A 17,647-nucleotide genomic window follows, 5' to 3' on the forward strand; every position below is an offset into this window, starting at 1 on the left:
TATTTAAACATTTTCAGGAGGTAGATTATCGCCATCTGGCGGACAAAGACAGGTCTAATGTTTCTCATTATACATAATGGCTGCGGAGGAGACTTTTTTTTAACAGCAGAGGTCAGTGTTTCACCGGGATTCGTGTATAAACTGAATTTGCTTCTGTTTTTGGTACAACATTTTGTGTGTTATACATAAATACTAACATCCTTATGATCTCATCTCATTTTCTAAACCGCTTTATCCTCACTAAGGTCATGGGGGTGCTGGAGCCTATCCCAGCTGACTTCGGGTAAGAGGCGGGGGACACCTTGAATTGGTGGCCATCCAATCGCATGCCACAAGAAGACAAACGACCATTCATGCTAACATACTTGGGGGCAATTTAGAGTGTCCAATCAACCTAACATGCATGTCTTTGGAATGTGGGAGGAAACCGGAGTACCCAGAGAAAACCCACGCAGGCCAGGAGAGAACATGCAAACTGCACACAGGTGGATTGACTTGGATTTGAACCCACGCCTCCCACTGTGAGGCCGATGTGCTAACCACAGGAATCAGGGGGCGGCTTATACGCGAGAAATGGTAAAATTGAAAGATTTTAAGGCAATTTTAAGGTTGCGGGAAAATAGTGGTAAGTAGGCGGTGATTTGCCCACTGCCACTGGCCTTTCTGCGTAAATGGCTTTCCACTCCAGCAACAGGAGGAGGGAGTAGTACTCGTGTACTCGTGGGAAACGTGTGTGCGTGCGCGTGTGTGGGTGGGTGACGGGTTAGGGGGGTTGGAACGACCGGAGGAGGCGGATCTTCTCCAACCCCCACAGTTTGAGCTGCAATGTGCTTCATAATGCCGACCATTTCACTGCAAACTTTGCTCGATTCTACTGAGGAGAGAAAGCCTCAAATTGTGCGCCAAACCCCCAAATAACATTATCGAGAGACACCAAGAAAGACGCTCTTCTCTTCATCAGCGCACCTGAGGAATAACTACTGACCGTTTACCCGCCAAAACACTGGTAAGACAGATAATGTTTTTTAAAGTATTTTTAAAATGATACGCTGCGTTATTTGTATGGCACATGTTTTTGGTCACACTAGATTGATTGATCCTGTTAAAGGGACAGGCAGATAAATAAAAAGTCAACATGTCATAGTATTGTAATTTGAGCACAACTATTTGGCGCACATTTGGCTTGATTTTGTCATAAGAGAAGCGACTTGATTCATAAAAATACAAGGTAAGACTTTGTTTTGGGACCCTCTGCAGTAAGAGCCTAGTCCACATGTCACGACCATGTGGCTGACTGACAGATTGTGCTCCATCTTTTGCCTCACATGGCTACAATCTATGGTTGCCAACTCGCTAAAAAAAGATTAAAGGACCACCTCATCGGTGGAGCCCGCCGACCCGATAAAAGTCACCCTTTAGTTCTTTTTTGTTTGTTTGTGAGAAGTGTTTTTATTCTTTTAATTATTTGACTCAAACCTGAGTTAATTTCTTGCATGTTTGAGTGATATAAACACGAAGAAAATAACAGCTATCAGTAATGTATTTTAATAAAACAGACAAACAAACAAAAAACAGGGCAGCCCGGCGGGTGAGTGGTTATCGCGTCGGCCACACAGTAGGGGTCCTGGCTTCAAATCCAGGTCGCTCCATCTGTGTGGAGTTTGCGTGTTCTCCCCTGGCCTTTGTGGATTTTCTTTGGGTACTTCGGTTTCTTCCCACATTCGAAAGAGATGCATAGTAGGCTGATTGGACACTCTAAATTCCCCCTAGGCATGGGTGTGTGTGAATGGTTGTCCGTCTCCATGTGCCCTGCAAACGGCTGACCACCGATTCAGGGTGTCCCCCACCTCTGGCCCGAAGTCAGCTGGGATAGGCTCCAGCATACAGTGGTACCTCGACATACGAGCACCCCGACATACGAGCATTTCGAGATACGAGTAAAATTTCGAGCAAATAATTATCTCTAGATACGAGACAAATTTTGAGATACGAGAAAGCCAGGTGGCCAAGACATGAGAGGCAGTTTATGATTTTAGCGTCTCTTTTGCCGCATATCTTTCATGCATAACAGATATCTACGAGCACTGGGCGGAGCGTTGCATTTTTTTCAGTGTCTTTTTTCCTGTCATTCAGCGCAAATGGCGTAGTGGTCGCTAGTACGAGGAGTATATATTACTTCTCGTTGGCCAGTGGTCGTGCGTTATCCTATTGTGAGGACATTTGTGTGCATCATTTTCGGAAAATTTTGAAGGGCAGACAAAAGCAAACAACCCTCAATAGGTTGCATCTGAAAGTCATGGTGGAGGCGGGGCAAATACAGCCGACCCGGGAGAATAGAGGTATCAAACTTAAATACAAAATTAGAATTAAGTTTAGTGTAAGGTTAGACTAAATTTATTTTTGAGTGTGTCTGCATTGTAATCCAAGTTCATTTAAATTTGTTTAGGTTATGAACCGAACTCGGCAATAAAAGAGGAGCACCCCAAGTTGGCAAGTTATCATGCGTTAACCTATTGTGAGGACATTTGTGTGCGTCATTTTGGGAATATTTTGAAAGGGAGACAAAAGCAAACAACCCTAGATAGGTTCCTTTTAAAAACTCCGGTTAAAAGTGAAGGTGGAAGCGAGGCAAAAAGAGCTAAGCCGGAAGAAGAAAAGTAAAAAAAATAAAAAAATAAATAAATTAGAATTAAGTTAAGTGTAAGCTAAGATTAAAATTTATTTTTAAGTGTGTTTGTATTGTAATCAAAGTTCTTTTAAGTTAAATTTTTGTTGTCGTCCAAAAAGTCTCTTTCTCTCTCTCCCCTCCGTTGTACTGAATATGTCGCATTTTAGCAGTGGTGTGCCGCCAGGGCCTTCAAGGCCTTCTCTGCTAGCCTAAGAAATATCTGAATCATATATTATATTTTGTCCATCAATACTTATTAAATAATTCCAAATTGTCTGTTAGCTTCCTTTCATTGCTTTCCCCCTGGTTGCACTGCTTCCAGATGTGTGTTTTCATATTGAAGCATTTAACCAATCACATTTCAGCCATTATTTGTTGCCAGGGTCAGAAATCTGCCTCAAGGCCTTCACAATCAGTTCTGCAGGCTCTGCTCCATTAAACAAGCGTCAATAAGACTGTTTCTTTAACCAATCAGAATTTGATTTGGTGACACCAAGGCCTTCTCGCAGGCGTAGGGATACGTCATTGCCTTCTCGCAGTCGTAGGGAAACGTCATCGCTCTCACCAACTATGATTGGCTAGTGATGGAGTAGGCGGACCAAAGCCAAAGTGTGCCAGCCAGAGATCGCAAACTCCACCTACAATGGCCGACGAAGGAAAACAAATGGATTTGGTTGCATATTTGCTCACAAAGCCATTTTCCAAACGGACTTTTCCGGAAAAAAATGGACATCATTAAGAAAGGGCGGTTGACTCCGAAGCTAGCAAGCCTGTTACAGCCGGGAAAAGGGTGTGTCCGCCACTTTCAGTTCACTAACTACGAGCACTACTCCTGGCTCACGGGCTCCGAGGAACACTGCAAATTGTATTGCTGGGAGTGCTTGTTATTTGCCACCGATCGACATGGTGTTTGGAGCAACACTGGATTTGCAAACTTGACTCGTTTAACCAAAGCACCAACGAGACACCAAAGCACTGCCGGACACTTACAAGCAACGGTGCTCTCCAAAACTTTTTGGGAAACCCGAGTGAAGTTACAGTTCAGCGAGCAAGGGCGCAGGGAAACGGAGCGCCACAACAAAAAGGTAAAGAAAAACAGGGAAATCTTAAAAAGTATGATAGACTGTAAACTTTCATTTCGGGGACACGATGAAAGCGCTGCATCCCCAAACAAAGAAAATTATGTGGAACGTCTTTCTCTCATTGCTGAGAGAAACACAGATTTACATTACCACCTGTCCACTAATAAAGTGTTTAGTGGCATGTCGGGCAAAATACAAAACAACCAGATCACTGCTATTGCTGAAGTGATGGAGGAAGAGATGAGAAGGGAAATAAAAGTGTCAGGAGTGCCCTTTTGGCCCTCCTGGGTTGCCGTCGACACGTACCGGCTGTAGCCAATCCAATGATTACTTTCGGTTCCTGTATTTAAGTAAGCGACGCGTCATCACACGTCGCCGGATCATCACTCTACCATGGACTGTAGTAGCAGTTGCTAGCGGTAGCTAGCGGTCGTTATGCTGCTGCCTTTCTGTTCGCCTCTGTCCGTATGCGCGCCGCATGCGGCCACGCTTGTTTGCACGTTTTGGTTGATGCATTAAAGGACTCGTTATCACGCTAATGCCTCGTCCTCTCCTGCCTCCTGCATTTGGGTCGACCTACTTCCACGATCGCGTCACACGACGCGGCGCGATCATAACAGAATGATCCGGCCATAATGGACCCAGCGGGAGGCTACCCACGCTCGAGCCGACGCGCTCGTCGACGCCAGCCTCCCTCGGCCCCTTTGGAACGCCAAGTTTTTGTCCGCTGGGACACGGACTTTTCTGAAGGTGAGGACGACGGGGGGCTAATAGACTTAGAGGCTGGATATTGGGGCTCCGATCTTTCTGAAGAGGAGGACGGCCAGCGGCTAGGTGAGCTGGATGCTGGAGATTCGGTCTGGGACGGCTATTTTCTTAGCCGATACGGAATCCGATACGCTCCAACTAAAGACGCTGAACGTTATGCCCCACTGGAGAAGGATCGCTTTTTCCCCTCCGACTACTCAGACCCGGATTACTCCGCCCAGCATCTGCCAGGTCCGCGGGCCATCTACACAGGACCACCGCGTGGCGGCCGGCGGGGGGGCTCCGGTAGGAGTTTCGAACACAGCCCGCCTTGTTTTTTTGGGGAGGCGCAGCAGCGAAGTATTTCACCTGGTTGGCTGGCCAGCTACGATGGGCCACCACGTGGTGATCGGCATGCTGTGACGCCCTCCCGGAGGCGGCGGCGAGCGCCACGTCGCAGGGAGAAGCAAAGGCAGGGCCTGGACGCTCGAGCCCCGGATCAGGCTTCTCGGCCGACCTCGCCGCTCCCAGCTCCGCGGACGACCACGCCGCTCCCAGCTCCGCGGACGACCACGCCGCTCCCAGCTCCGCGGACGACCACGCCGCTCCCAGCTCCGCGGACGACCACGCCGCTCCCAGCTCCGCGGACGACCACGCCACTCCCAGCTCCGCGGACGACCACGCCGCTCCCAGCTCCGCGGACGACCACGCCGCTCCCAGCTCCGCGGACGACCACGCCGCTCCCAGCTCCGCGGACGACCACGCCGCTCCCAGCTCCGCGGACGACCACGCCGCTCCCAGCTCCGCGGACGACCACGCCGCTCCCAGCTCCGCGGACGACCACGCCGCTCCCAGCTCCGCGGACGACCACGCCGCTCCCAGCTCCGCGGACGACCACGCCGCTCCCAGCTCCGCGGACGACCACGCCGCTCCCAGCTCCGCGGACGACCACGCCGCTCCCAGCTCCGCGGACGACCACGCCGCTCCCAGCTCCGCGGACGACCACGCCGCTCCCAGCTCCGCGGCCGACCGCGCCGCTCCCAGCTCCGCGGCCGACCGCGCCGCTCCCAGCTCCGCGGCCGACCACGCCGCTCCCAGCTCCGCGGCCGACCACGCCGCTCCCAGCTCCGCGGCCGACCACGCCGCTCCCAGCTCCACAGATTCCCGTGCCCAAGCCACGCACAATACTCCCATTGCCACCGGGGCCGCCTGTCGCACCCGTGCCGAAGCCACGAACCAGGCTTCCGGTACCGGCGGGTCTGCCGAGCTCCGTTCTGCCGAGCTCCGTTTTGCCGAGCTCCGTTTGGCCAAGTCCCAGACTGGTAGATTACATCCTTGCCGGTTTCGGCCGGCCCGGTTTCCGCCTCACCCCGGCTGATTTCCTCGAGCCCAGCTCTCTCCCGCCCAGCTCTCTCCCGCCCAGCTCTCTCCCGCCCAGCTCTCTCCCGCCCAGCTCTCTCCCGCCCAGCTCTCTCCCGCCCAGCTCTCTCCCGCCCAGCTCTCTCCCGCCCAGCTCTCTCCCGCCCAGCTCTCTCCCGCCCAGCTCTCTCCCGCCCAGCTCTCTCCCGCCCCGCTCTCTCCCGCCCCGCTCTCTCCCGCCCCGCTCTCTCCCGCCCCGCTCTCTCCCGCCCCGCTCTCTCCCGCCCCGCTCTCTCCCGCCCCGCTCTCTCCCGCCCCGCTCTTGCCCGCCCGGAAGTGGCGGCGACGCGCCGGGGCCCCTGGACGAGGGGTTCGGCGAAGGCAAGAGCGACTCTCCGGCGCCCCTGGACGAGGGGGCCGGCGAGGGAGAGAGGGACTCTCCGGCGCCCCTGGACGAGGGGGCCGGCGAGGGAGAGAGGGACTCTCCGGCGCCCCTGGACGAGGGGGCCGGCGAGGGAGAGAGGGACTCTCCGGCGCCCCTGGACGAGGGGGCCGGCGAGGGAGAGAGGGACTCTCCGGCGCCCCTGGACGAGGGGGCCGGCGAGGGAGAGAGGGACTCTCCGGCGCCCCTGGACGAGGGGGCCGGCGAGGGAGAGAGGGACTCTCCGGCGCCCCTGGACGAGGGGGCCGGCGAGGGAGAGAGGGACTCTCCGGCGCCCCTGGACGAGGGGGCCGGCGAGGGAGAGAGGGACTCTCCGGCGCCCCTGGACGAGGGGGCCGGCGAGGGAGAGAGGGACTCTCCGGCGCCCCTGCCCGAGGGGCCCGGCGACGGCGAGAGGGACTCTCCGGCGCCCCTGCCCGAGGGGCCCGGCGACGGCGAGAGGGACTCTCCGGCGCCCCTGCCCGAGGGGCCCGGCGACGGCGAGAGGGACTCTCCGGCGCCCCTGCCCGAGGGGCCCGGCGACGGCGAGAGGGACTCTCCGGCGCCCCTGCCCGAGGGGCCCGGCGACGGCGAGAGGGACTCTCCGGCGCCCCTGCCCGAGGGGCCCGGCGACGGCGAGAGGGACTCTCCGGCGCCCCTGCCCGAGGGGCCCGGCGACGGCGAGAGGGACTCTCCGGCGCCCCTGCCCGAGGGGCCCGGCGACGGCGAGAGGGACTCTCCGGCGCCTCTGCGCGAGGGGCCCGGCGACGGCGAGAGGGACTCTCCGGCGCCTCTGCGCGAGGGGCCCGGCGACGGCGAGAGTGACCCTCCTGCCCTCCCGACCGAGGGGGCAGGCGACCCCCCGAACAGCCAGGGTAAGGTACCCGACGACCATGCTAAAGTTCCGTTGTCTGTTAAAGGGAGGGGGCTTGGCCAGCACCCAAGGCACCAGCAGGGAGGCCCGCAGGACCGGCTACTCCCACTCCTCTCCAAGCGCCAAGGTCTGCTGGAGAGGCCTCTCCTACGTCTCGTCACCGGCCGGCACGGACGCCCGCCGGACCGACCATGCCCACGCCTCGTCATCGGCCGGCGCGGACGCCCGCCGGACCGACCATGCCCACGCCCCGTCATCGGCCGGCGCGGACGCCCGCCGGACCGACCATGCCCACGCCTCGTCATCGGCCGGCGCGGACGCCCGCCGGACCGACCATGCCCACGCCTCGTCATCGGCCGGCGCGGACGCCCGCCGGACCGACCATGCCCACGCCTCGTCATCGGCCGGCGCGGACGCCCGCCGGACCGACCATGCCCACGCCTCGTCATCGGCCGGCGCGGACGCCCGCCAGACCGACCATGCCCACGCCTCGTCATCGGCCGGCGCGGACCCCCGCCGGACCGACCACGTCTTCGCCTCGTCTCTGGCCGGTGCGGACGCCCGCCGAACCGGTCACTCTCCCATTGCTTCACGGGCTGGCGCGGACGCCCCCCGGACCTAGTGTACGGTTCCCGCCCGCCCTCCCTGGCTGCTTTTCCGTTTTTTTTTTTCTCATGGACATTTGGCTTTGGGGCGTCTGGAATCCGTCCCCTAGGGGGGAGGTACTGTCAGGAGTGCCCTTTTGGCCCTCCTGGGTTGCCGTCGACACGTACCGGCTGTAGCCAATCCAATGATTACTTTCGGTTCCTGTATTTAAGTAAGCGACGCGTCATCACACGTCGCCGGATCATCACTCTACCATGGACTGTAGTAGCAGTTGCTAGCGGTAGCTAGCGGTCGTTATGCTGCTGCCTTTCTGTTCGCCTCTGTCCGTATGCGCGCCGCATGCGGCCACGCTTGTTTGCACGTTTTGGTTGATGCATTAAAGGACTCGTTATCACGCTAATGCCTCGTCCTCTCCTGCCTCCTGCATTTGGGTCGACCTACTTCCACGATCGCGTCACACGACGCGGCGCGATCATAACAAAAAGTACTGTACACAGTGGGTTTGACAGTAACCATCCACTGCTTCTGTCGAACGGACATTTTCAGCCCGAAACAGAATCAAAACTTATGCCAGAAATACAACAGGACAGACTCGACTGTGAGCATTAGGTTTGATGGCGATAGAAAAGAACTTCTTGATGAACCTGAAACGCACGTGTAATCTGTACCACAGAGTAATTAAAATCTTCTTAAGAAACGAAAGGAGGATGCATTTTGTGTATAAAAATAAAAAAATTGGTGAGTAAAATGTCTATTTTCCTAAATAATATTTCAATTTTTTAGGTTATTATTGATTCTTTTTTATGTGTCGCAGCTGTAGCTGCATTAAAGGTTTTATAGCCATAAGATACTTATTGAGGGTTGGATTGATTCACACACAGCACTACTGAAGGCCTAAGTGTGAAATGCACGGCCCGCCACTGCATTTTAGTATAATCACTAGATAGTTATTTGTTACTCTGTTAGTAGATGGTGAATTAGAACCAATAAAAATTTGTTTTTCCATTGTAATATCCTCTTTTTTTTTTTTTTTCAGAGGGTTGGAACGAATTAATTTGTATCTAGTTCGGTTCTATGGGAAACATTGACTTGAGATACGAGTAAATCGACAGGTGAGCTCGGTCCCGGAACGCATTAAGCTCATATCTCAGGATATTTCATCACTCCCCCCCTGCATAGTAGGCTGGTTGGACACTAAGTGTGAGTGTGAATAGTTGTTTTTCTTCCTTCTGCCAAGCGATTGGCTGGCCACCAATTCAGGTTGTTCCCCATCTGGTGCCAGTAGATAGGCTGTGATAGGCTCCATCACACCCGCGATTGTTGTGAGGATAGGCGGAACAGATAATGGATGAATGAATATCCTGCTTAATTTGAAATGTATAATTTAACCATTATGGTCCTGAGGCTTTCTTTGTGTGTTCTTTCTAAATTCGTTACATTATGTATTTTTATAACATGTAAATATGATTAACCTGCTGCAGGCCTTGGTGAATTTCTTCTAAGGATAATGAATATGAATAATTAATTAATTCACTTAAATCATAATTCTCTATGAACAGTTATTATTACACTATGGCTACACTGTACTATATATTATATACCTGTCAATCTCCGCCAATTGCTCCCCTTATTAATGATTGCAATTCCCCTTATTAAGTGATAAATAAATGCAATGCGGCACATATTTACTCACATAGGGCGCACGTAAAAGTCTAAAATTTTCTCCAAAGTGGACGGCTTTCTGAGCGCTATATTTGTAATTTGTATAGTGAATAGGTGGACAGGTGAAAGGGGAATGCGCATGCGCATATCATGCTTAAAGCAGGACAATACTATTAGCAGTCGGTGATGACGTTTTTGTCTGCTACCAGTGACGAAGACGATCTGGATTAGAGCCGAAATGGGTAAAACGAGATCGGTTTTACAAAAAAACGTATTTAAAAAAAATCCCGTACAAAAGTTGTTATACAGTATACACAATTTGAATTGACAAAAAATTTATAAAATACTGGAAAAAACGTATAAGTTGACAGGTATAATATTAATGTAGGAGGCCAAAGAATACACAAAGATAGTCATTAAGTGAAGTGGTAAGTCCCAAGAGCGTCCTCTCTCGTGCCTGGTGCGCACATCTGCATGGATGAAGACATAATCTCTCATCTTATCTCATTTTCTAAACCGCTTTATCCTCACTAGGGTCGCAGGGGCTGCCGGAGTCTATCCCAGCTGATTTCAGGGCAGAGGCGGGGAACGGGGGGACACCCTGAATCAGTGGACAGTCAGTCGCAGGGTACAAAGAGCTGGGCAACCATTCACATTCACACTCATAGCTAGGTGCAATGTAGTGTCCAATAAGCCTACCATGCATGTTTTTTGGAATGTGGGAGGTACCCGTAGAAAACCCACGCAGGCCCGCGGAGAACATGCAAACTCCACACACTGACCTGGATTCGAGCACAGTACCCCAGAGCTGTGAGGCCGACACCCTTTCTTTTTTTATTACTTCAAATTTAGATTTGTTAAACTAAATTATTTTACTTTGACCCCATTTCATACTTCCACTGGGCTGTCTCTCTCGTAGTTGAGTAAAGTTCCTGGTAAGTCTATTTTAGGTTAGGTCACGGCATCTCCATCGGGTTGAGGTCAAATTCAGAAACTGATACGAGGCCTACTACTTAAGCTGGCTCAGTCCAGGAACTGTACATTCTGTGTAAACAAGTGTGACGGTGGACCCACTTTCTAAAAGACCTGTTTGGAATAGGCTACTGACTGGACTTTGATTAGACAGAGAAAATATTTGCTCATTTAGATTTTCTTGGATGTGGATGGAACAAGGGCTAAGTGGAAATTCACCATGTATGTATTGTTTTAGCAGTTGATACCAAACAGAAATGATGAGGTAGATCAGTGCTAAAGTTTCTGTTTATAACTTCAAAGATGTCTTGGAATGTTTCTTAACTCCTGTTTCCAGGCACTCATGTTGAGCATAATCACATCCCGATTCCACTATATTAACTGAAACATATTCAGATGAAAGTTAACAGGGGCACAAGAACAATAGTTTGTACATTTGTGAAGTTTGTTTACAATACCTTGTCTGAGAGTTTAGTGTACGTGTTTAACATTTAAGGAAGTTTTCCCACACCAAAATATGCAAACACATTCAATAATTACTCATTTATTTTTATATTTAGGCCATAGCTCACTAATGGCGTGGTGGTACATTTAGTTCCTTCATTGCAGGCAGTGCAGGATTGATTCCCACTTAAATCCCCCGAACTTCCTGTGTGGAGTTTGCATGTTCTCCCCGAACGTGCTTGGTTTTGTCTCCGGGTACTCCGGTTTCCTCCCACATCCCAAGAACATGTATGGTAGTCTGGGTGAACACTCTAAATTGCCCCTAGGTTAATGAATGTGTGTGTTAATGGTTGTTTGTTTGCAAGCTGAGCTGGGATAGGCTCCAGCACCCCGGAAATTAAGTATATATTCATTCATCTTCCATACCGCGCATCCTCGAAAGGGTTGCAGGGGGGTTGCTGGAGCCTAACCCAGCCTTCTTCGGGCGAAAGGCAGACTACACCCTAGACTGGTTGCCAGTCAGTCGCAGGGCACACAGAGAGACAAACGACCATCCGCATTTCCAATTATACCGCCACCAGCGGGAATTGAGCCCTCACCGGCTGGCCCCCCGGTGCTGGGATAGGCTCCAGCACCCCCGCGAACCTTGTGAGGATAAACGGTTCAAAAAATGAGTGAATATCTACTATTTCCCTAACAGAACATATACAAAATATATCAACAGTGTTTGCCAAATCCCATTCGATAATGATTGCTTTAAATGGGCTAAAAATGGGGGACCAGTTTATTGGTCAGGCCAATAATTAACATGTTGTCCAGAAGAGGTGCCCTGTTCTTCGCTTGATAACGTATCAATATTTGATGACCCCAAAAAATATTAATCTCGCTCGAAATTAACGACGCTGTCTCTGAATCTCTCTGTCGGTTGCTTGTTTTAAATCAGGGGTCTCGAACTCAATTTACCTGGGGGCCGCTAGAGGCCGAGTCTGGGTGAGACTGGGCCGCATCAGGATTTCCACAAGAAAAGCACTGATAAAACATTCCAACGTTATCAAATATCTTTATTTTTTAACAAAAAATAATGAATTAAATAAATTAACTTAAAGATGAATAAAAAATAAATCAATCAGTAATACAAAACCAAATAATACTAATGAGCATACAGTAGATATACACTGGCTGGCTAAGTAGAGAAAATGAATTATTTTTATTCCGTTTCAAATGTCTGTATTAACAGCTCTTTAACCTTTAACTTTCTGAACTTGAATGGAACATTGAACATGAAATATTCTGAACACGGCTTCTCTTGCCTACTCCTTGCTGCTAGAGACCTGGCAGCGCTTCTTCTCACATAGTCACATTTGGCTTGAGGGAGGAAGCAGTGGAGACCCTCAGTAGAGCTTGAAGATGCTCATCAGTAAGTCTGGACCTGTACTTGGACTTATTGAAGTTCAAGGTGGAGAAGAGCTTCTCACACAAGTATGTGCTCCCAAAAAGGCACATGGTCCGCTTGAACCTTCGGGAAAGTTCAGGGAAGCTGGGGGTCAACTCTCTCAAAAATTGCCCAAGCTTGTCTGCTTCTCCACTTACCTCCCTGAACTTGGCTTTGAGTGCAGAGTTGCACTGCAGGTCAATGAGCTCCATTTGAAGCTCAGGAGGGGCATCTTGCACATCAAAGGAGAAGGGGTCCGCAAAAATTTGAAATGTGGCTTTGTGTGTCTTGAAGTCTGCAAATCTGTGATCAAATTCCTCCTGTAGCTTCGAAATGGCCTCAACATACTTCTCACCACTGAATGGTGTGCCTGCATCCACGAGAGCCTTGCATGCTGGGAAATGGCAAAGGTTTGTCTGAGAGAGCTGGGCTTTCCATAACACAAGTTTAGTGCAGAATGCTCTCACGTTGTCATAGGCAGCACTGACAAGTTGCCCCTGGCCTTGTAGCTTCTTGTTCAGTACATTAAGCTCATGTGTGATATCAACAAGAAAAGCCAAGTCCATGAGCCATTTGGGATCACTTAGCACAGGATCAATCAACTCACAAACGGCGTAGCTAGCTTTGACTGCTGCATTACTGTCTTTGGTAGCCTTCTTGAAGAAATCCTGTTGCCTCAGAAGACGTGTTTTAAGACTGGCAACCTGGTTGGCTCTCTCATCTCCCTGGTATTTTTCGTACTCCTCAGCATGTCTCGTAGTACAATTACGTTTCAAATTGTATTCCTTGTGCACCGCAACTTTTTCAGTGTAAATGAGACACGTCGGGGTGCCCCTGTGTTCAACAAAGAAATATTGCACTCCCCACTTTTCTTGAAACTGTCTGTGCTCATCACCGACCTTTCTCTTCACGGCAGGCTTTGAAAGAGACATCTCTGGGGCTCTGTAATATGTTTTTCCACTTGGAATGAGTCTCGGGTTGATCTTTCACATTCAGTCGCGCGGGTTTGTGGCGCATGTGCACTTTCGCTCTCCGTTTCAATCGGGGAGATGGCTACAGACACTGACACAGGCTGGATCACGGATCATAGCGCCTCATTCAGTTCTATGCTGAGAGCAGCGGAGTGTGCGCGCCGAGCGGAGTGATCGGCCTCACGGCTTCTCCTCCGCCCAGCTGATTGGAGGAATGAATGAGTGAGTGAGCGAGGCACTGGACAGCCCGGCCGATGTCCCGCCCTCCAGAGCCGTATACCTCACCGTGATTGGTTCATTCAGCTCCGAACCAAAGTTCCCTCTAATTTTTTTGTTGGTCTGAGCAGAAAGACAACCTCCCTGAGCGCACTGAGTACCAGTGTGAGCGACATCATCGGTACTCGGATGATTCGCCTAAAGACGTTTCGCCGACGGACGTTTGACAGACGGGCAGGTCGCCGAATGGACGTTCCACCGAACGTTCATTCGGCCGAACGGAGGTTTCGCCGAAACGGAATTCGAACGCTCGCCCCGCCGGATCGTGTGTGTACAAGTTTTTCAACCTCGGCCTGCGGGCCATATACGGCCCGTTAGGATTTTTAATCCGGCCCGCCGCCGGTGTTGTCCAAATTATAGTAAAAATCAATGTTCGTCTACCATCAATGGCAGCCCGGGAATAAGCACTCTTGGGCGGGCATGGCAGTCCGGGAATAAGCACTCTTGGGCAGGCAGATGTAGCAGAACCGAGCCGTAAAATGACAGCAATCGGGTCAAATCCATCCTAAAACAGCATTTAATGATTAACTACAAATACTGGATGATATTGCGATGGAGGCAAAAAAACGTCTATAGACGTCCATTCGCCAAACGGCTCAAAATGCTCTCAAATTCGGTCAAATCCAGCTGAAAACAGCGTTTAATGATTAAATACAAATACTAGTATTTGTGTTTAATGATTCAATACAAATACTAGTATTTGTATTTAATCATTAAACTAACAAATACTAGTACGACCTGTCCGTCTGTCAAACGTCCGTCGGCAAAACGTCTTTAGGCGAATCATCCGGTCACGACATCATCATTGCTCGCTATGGGCACACCAGTATCACACCTGCCACAAGCAGGTGCATGTCAATGTTCCCTCTAATTTTGTAAAACATGCTGTAAAACACGAAAAACATGAGTGGACAGAGCTACTGCCACTGGCTGCCACTTAAACGGCGCCATCATGGGGAAAGGGGTAAAAAAAAAAAAAAAAAAAAATTAAAAAAAAAAAAATCGATTTTTTTTTTACTGCGCGCCATATGATTGCTACTGCGCAGAGAAGACGAGAGTAGTGCGTAATTGCGCACGCGCGCAGCTTAGAGGGAACATTGCTCCGAACACAAGTGTCATTCATATCAATTTTGCGGGCCGCACGAACATTAATCTTTCATATTAAGACGGGGGCCGCAAATTATCATCCCGAGGGCCGCAGTTGGCCCGCGGGCCGCAAGTTTGAGACCCCTGTTTTAAATGAAGGCAATGAATGTCAGTGCAGTTAGCATGTCGTGCACTTGCTGATGTGGCCGCACTTGAATTAAGTCTATCAACTTGATTGAAATCAATGTCATGTCTTTAATTAATCGGCTCATCATTTTTTGATGGAGTATTAACCACAAATCAATTTGAACCTTAACCTATCTTTTAAGGGTCTTGAAAAGAATAGTGTATCTTATGAATTGTCCATTGAGTCTGAAGTTTCTGGCGATTTGCTCTGTTCTAAAGTGAACTGCTGACCCCAGAGCAATGTGCATCAAGTGGTGCTCATCGTCACTAGATGAGCATGTGTTCTTGTGGACTCAGAAGGCACGTCCTCTGCTGAGCTGATGTTGCCAGGCCCACTTGATTAAACCTTGTGCCTGTTTCTAATCGATCATGACCACATGGGCAAGAAGTACTGTACATGTGCCTTCTCCCATAAAATCCAGTCCACTATTGTTCATTGGTTACATTGTGTAGTTAGAAGCATCTATATTATCAGTGTGTAACCCTAAACCAGGATCTCACACAGTAGCAAGTCATTATTATCCTGCTGGTTATCATCTTTCTTCTTTGTAATTTACTAATATTTTTGGATCATTTGTGAATTTTGGGAGTAACTATTATTTCACAATAATTATAATAACGAGAATATTGGTTACATATATGCAAGTAGATGAAAAACATACATGCACAATTTTCAACTTTAGGGACAATTTGCTACCATTTAGTCATAGTTTGGAGCCTTGGGAGCCTCACATAACAAGATAATCGGGCTGTTAACTATTCTCCAGAAAATCGAGGGAGGTGCTTTTACATTAGGGACAAACATTTGGCAGCATACTCTTCTAATTTGAGCGTTCAAACAACCAACATGGACCCTTCCGATATTCTCGAAGAATGGTTGGGACTCCGCAAACATTGTGTTGTAGTGAAGAATATGTTCACTTTACTGAATGAAAATTCATCAAATTTTGATATTTAGGATGTTGATGATAGATATTGTCATTGCCATATTTTAATTTTAAAAAGCAACAAAATAAAAAAGAACCCAACAACAATATTAAAAACAAAATGTGTCGTTATTGCCTGTTGCAACTTCCACTGTGCTAGCATGTGAAACTAATGCTGTGTCTCTGAGAAATTCCCTGGCTTGTGACACGCAGTAAGCAAACAACCAAAAAACTCAAACAGAACTTGACCTTTGATTGTGCAATTTGTTTGCGTGGCTGAGCTGTGACTTTCTGGGGAGTTTTGCGCTACCCAATTAACAAATCTTTACATTAAGTTGTGAGAGATGTTGATGAATAAATCCCAGTTAGTTATAGTGTTGAAAGTCATCAAGAGAACTGAATTACTTCAGGGAAAGACCGTTAACAGAGAGGAACCAAATATTTGTGTATTTACTTTCATGCACCGACACAATGTACTGTAGAGGCAAATAATACAATCTACCTTTTTCTAGGTGTGATGCAACAGTGTAGTTTTACGCTACTGCATGTATTGTTTAATCATTACTTTTGACAGTATTATCGACATTATTGTATTACTTTTGTTCAGGCAAACCCAATGTACTATAATTAAGTGGCAGTGCTATCTCTGCTGTAACGATCCCAGGTCTGTCCTCCCTGTGTGGAGTTAGCATGTTCTCCCGAGCTTGTCTGGGTTTTCTCCGGGTACTCCGGTTTTCTCACACATCCCAAAAACATTCCTAGTAGGTTGGTTGAACACTCTAAATTGCCACTAGGTATGAGTGTGAGCGTGTATGGTTGAGTAAAACAAATGTTAGTATAGTCAAACAATCCCCTACCACACCACCACCGCACAACAAAAACAACAAAATAATGTGAGGCTACATAACATGCCCTCACATTGTGAAGCAGATTTGGATATTAAAGACTTTCATTGAAAAATTCCATCACACGACACTAAAGAACTGCTATACAGTAATGATTACTGAGTAATCCCTCAAATATCGCGGAGATGGCTGCAATAATAGAAAAATCGTGAAGTAGGGTCACCCCTATTGTAATTACCTTATTTTTCTTTCAGTACTGAGTCCTAGTAGCAAAAGTGGCTTCCGCTTATGAGTTTCAGCGTGGATTTTTACATTTTTATGAAATTTAAAAAAAATTAACATTTTCCTCAGTGCTGAGTCTTAGACAGGGGAGTGGCTTCCGCTTGTGCGTTTTTATAAACTTAAAAAAAATCGCAAAGAAGTGAATCCGCGATAAGTGAAGTCCCAATAATCGAGGGAAGACTGTAGCAGTTATTTTCCCGGTCCCATCTTGTCAAAGACGTGTCTTGAGCGAATTGATTATTTTTATTCAGAAGATTAGCACGATGCTAACATGTTGAGCCATGAAATAAAAACCTGTAAATCTTTCTCCATATGTGCCTTATCCTTTTATAGACTGTAAATTCTGCTGCAACACTTGGTCTAAAGAGTGTCGCTTCAGCTTTCACGATGGAGCAAGCTCAGTCAGAGATGAACATCTTATCCAACGGAAAAAGCCACAACATTGGAGATGACGTGGACGTGTCGATGAAGATGTCGCTTCAGGATGATATGTGAGTGTTCATTCTATTCCACAAGCATGCCAATAGCAGTCTCATGTGCTTTATGCAAAGAGTTGATTATTTTTAAAGAGCTTAATAACAGGTCGGGCACGTGTCAACTTAATGGCTGTTTGCTTTTGTTTTTCTTATTGCATGTTTATTTGTTTGCCTGAATGGGTGGATCTTTCCACAGAAATGGTACTCAAACAGTCAGGTACGTGAGGTTTTATCTGCATCTTTTATTTCAGTCACTTTTTTTGACATCTAAGAGTCTTTGGAACTATTGAACTATAATAACAGTGGAGCAAGTGTTTGGGTATGGGTTCATC

At 48.9% G+C, this 17,647-nt stretch overlaps 1 protein-coding gene across 1 annotated transcript in view; it reads left to right on the forward strand.

Moving 5' to 3' along the window:
* The first annotated feature begins 804 nt into the window (after nt 1-804).
* The window catches only part of LOC144075574 (sodium-coupled neutral amino acid transporter 3-like), a 37,813-nt gene continuing 20,970 nt past the window's right edge, over nt 805-17,647 (forward strand). The window contains exons 1-3 of the mRNA XM_077602767.1: nt 805-1,006; nt 17,173-17,330; nt 17,512-17,532. Coding sequence (XP_077458893.1) covers nt 17,227-17,330; nt 17,512-17,532 — 125 coding nt within the window. The 5' untranslated portion in view covers nt 805-1,006; nt 17,173-17,226. The remainder of the gene's footprint in view (nt 1,007-17,172; nt 17,331-17,511; nt 17,533-17,647) is intronic.

The sequence above is a fragment of the Stigmatopora argus genome, chromosome 6 (assembly GCF_051989625.1).
Source record: "Stigmatopora argus isolate UIUO_Sarg chromosome 6, RoL_Sarg_1.0, whole genome shotgun sequence".
Lineage (NCBI taxonomy): Eukaryota > Metazoa > Chordata > Actinopteri > Syngnathiformes > Syngnathidae > Stigmatopora > Stigmatopora argus.